The following is a 2,962-nucleotide window of genomic DNA, read 5'->3' as shown; positions in this document are numbered from 1 at the left end:
GTGCTTGGCACACAAATAATGATTGAAAAACTAATGTCTACCTTCCCACTGAAATGCATGAAGAATGCAGAAAATGAAAGCTGGTCTTTTAATCCTCAGTTACCATAAGTCTATGAAAGACCTATTCATATATTTATAGAATACAGACTCATATGGATAGATGGCTATTAACAGTTTCTTTTTGGCTGTGTCTACACAGGTCAAAGATACACTCGAGAAAGACAGTTGAGAAAGCCAAAACCTTCGTTCTGAAGTTCTAGTCATCTAGTTGGGGGTGTGTGTACACATCAGAGAAATGACAGCCACGTCTGAGTATGGACACAGCCAAATCCCAGGATCCCAAGGACCAGGCCAGCTACAAGGAAGTCACAATGTAGCACTGTAGTTTCAAAAGGTTGTGAGACATTAGGTGGTGTGTGGCATACAGGTCCCCCTCTTACAGAAACGAAAGGCTGGGTCCTTATTCAAGTACTGCGTGTTGTTCTCACTTCCATAGTTGCACAGGAACGCAGAGAGCCAAATGAGGATTACATGAAAAGGCCAACCCCTTAACACATGGGCAGTGAGGACTCTGAACACATCGAGAGAAGGAAGGGAACTCAGCTCAGGGTAGCGGAGCCTGAAGTGTGGGGTCACGGAGTCAGAATTTTTGTGGATAGGAACATCTGTTTCTTTAAATGCAAAGAATGTTTTGCTCACTCTTCTCACCCTCTCCTAGTGCAGAGAAAGAGCAAAACCATAAAATGGAGCCTGAGGTGTTCATTTCAAAATAAGGAAGACAATTTGTTGATGATGAGTTACTTGATGTTGGAAAGTCTTGCCAAGAGAGGCTGGGAAGTCTTCCCAGAAGGGTTTTCAGAAAGGAGCTGAGACCCCTCTGACTGAAGGAGTCGAAGAGATGGCTGCCGGGAGCCCAGGCTCTGGGGGCATGTGCGCTGTGTGTGTACATACATCGCTGTGCTTGTGCTGCACAAATACTCATGCGTACATCGTCAATAGAAACTGGCACATGATAGATTTGAGTGAAAAGTCATATAAATCTGCCATTCCCCCCTCACCCCATAAAAAAAAGGAAAAGGAAAATTAATAAAGAAAAAACAAAACCGAACCTATGCCATTGGGCCAGATCTCTTTCTACCATGTTCTCATTCAAAGGAGGGAGGTAGAAGATGAGAGAAAAACCCAGTCTGGGAAAGAAGACTCCCAAGGCCTCTCAGCTGCTCTTCTGTATCTGGCTCTACTCATACATAAGATACTCATACTCAGCACACGGGACCCAGCGAACAAACAAACAAGGAACCAAAAAAGAGATTTTCTTCTAATTCCACATCTGGAAAGAAATCTACCCTGTGGATTTCAACGTTAAGGTGAACTAGGTAAATAGGCAGTAGTGCATCAATGGGCTACTGTGTTCTCACAAACATACTGTTGTTACTTTTCTTTTCAATTGTGAATTTCGCTAGGAGGTTTATTTCCAAGTGGTGCTGTGGTTTCTTTCTTCCCCCTCCCCCCAGCCCCTCCCCTATAGATGATACTTCCGTAAAAGTTCAGATTGCCAAGGATGTTTTCTCTCGGGGAACCGGTCTGGGATTTTGATCTTTAGGAAATCCTGGATGCATTTCTCCAGCTCTTCCTCAATGGAGAGCTTTTCCTTAACAGCTTTTTTTTTGCTGCTCATGTTCGACTCCCTGGAGCCGGACGTCAGAGTCCGGAGCAGATCGCTCTTCCGCCGCATCTCCGACTGCTGGATCAGCTGCACGGGGCCCTTCTTGATGGGACGGTCCAGAGTCTGGATGTTGGTCTGGCGTGTCACGGGCCCACAGATGACCGTCTCCTGGGGGGAGCTGGCCTCAGACTGGCTGTCGCAGCTGGAGGTGGAGAGGTCGTTGCAAGATGTGCCGCTCTCCCCCTCCTTGTCGCCCGCGGCGCTCTTGCAGCAGCAGTGGCAGTGCGAGGAGGACCACCTGGAAGGCTCACCTGCAAGGAAGCACAGCACCCAAGGAATTAATGCCAGCCACCTCGGCCCGGAGGAGCAGCGCAGCACCTGAACACACACGCACACCAGCGCCCACAACCGTGTCTTTAGGAGCAGTGGGGGTCAGGGGGCGCACACAGGAGGGGCCGCAACACGACCACCCCAAAGCCCAGTCTGCTGAGGGAGGAAGGTAGAAGTCTGTGGTGCCTAAGGAAGGAGAGCATTGTGCTTAAGTCCACAGGCTTTGTGGACAGCTCAGCTGCTCAGTTACACCACTTACTAACCTTGTCACCTGGGCAGTCCCCTTATATTCTCAATGCTTCAGTTTCCTCACTGGGGAGGTGAGGACAATCACTTGCCTACTCCCTTGAGTTGTAGGGAGGACTTCAAGAAATCAAGTGAAATGCTCAAGGGCAGGGCTTGGCATTTACCCTCCGTTAATGCTACCAGATTTTACTGTGGCTGATGTAAAACCGGGATCCAAAGCTCCAGCTTGTTGCATCAGGTAGTGGGGGGAGAGTCAGGGAGGGCTTACTTTGTGCCAGCCCCCATGTGAGCCCTGCACACCCGTCCGGTCATTGTACAAGCTCAGTAGCTCCACCCCTAGGCTCCATACGAGGAAACGAAGACAGAACCTGCGCATTTAAGAAACTTGCCCTACTTTGTACATTTTGCAAGTGGCAGATCTGAGATTTGAATGCAAATTTCCCAAACACCATAACCAAAGCAATTAATCATTTTTCTTCAATTTGCCTGGCTGTAAAAATTCCTGCTTTTTTTTTGTTGTTGTTGAGAAAGCAATGTTTAAGGATTTAACTTCTCTCTGAAGTCCTGTTCACCTCTCCTAAGAAATATTTATCACTTTTTTTTCTCTGAATTACGGTTTTGTTTTCTAAGTGCCTCTATTACTGCACATATCACATTTTGTTCAGGTTTTTTTTACTTTATGCATTTCAGCTATTCACCATGAGCTCCCGGAAGTGGGCA

The 2,962-nt window shown here is 47.3% G+C and overlaps 1 protein-coding gene across 1 annotated transcript in view; it reads right to left on the bottom strand.

Annotated features, from left to right (window-relative positions):
* Nucleotides 1–1,218: 1,218 nt before the first annotated feature.
* The window catches only part of KCTD16 (potassium channel tetramerization domain containing 16), a 275,760-nt gene continuing 274,016 nt past the window's right edge, over nt 1,219–2,962 (bottom strand). Inside the window, exon 14 of the mRNA XM_029942174.1 lies at nt 1,219–1,977. Coding sequence (XP_029798034.1) covers nt 1,523–1,977 — 455 coding nt within the window. The 3' untranslated portion in view covers nt 1,219–1,522. The remainder of the gene's footprint in view (nt 1,978–2,962) is intronic.

Source organism: Suricata suricatta, chromosome 6, assembly GCF_006229205.1.
Source record: "Suricata suricatta isolate VVHF042 chromosome 6, meerkat_22Aug2017_6uvM2_HiC, whole genome shotgun sequence".
NCBI classification, from domain to species: domain Eukaryota; kingdom Metazoa; phylum Chordata; class Mammalia; order Carnivora; family Herpestidae; genus Suricata; species Suricata suricatta.
The sequence above is the reverse complement of the archived record's forward strand: the minus strand, read 5'-3'. Positions and strand labels throughout refer to the sequence as shown.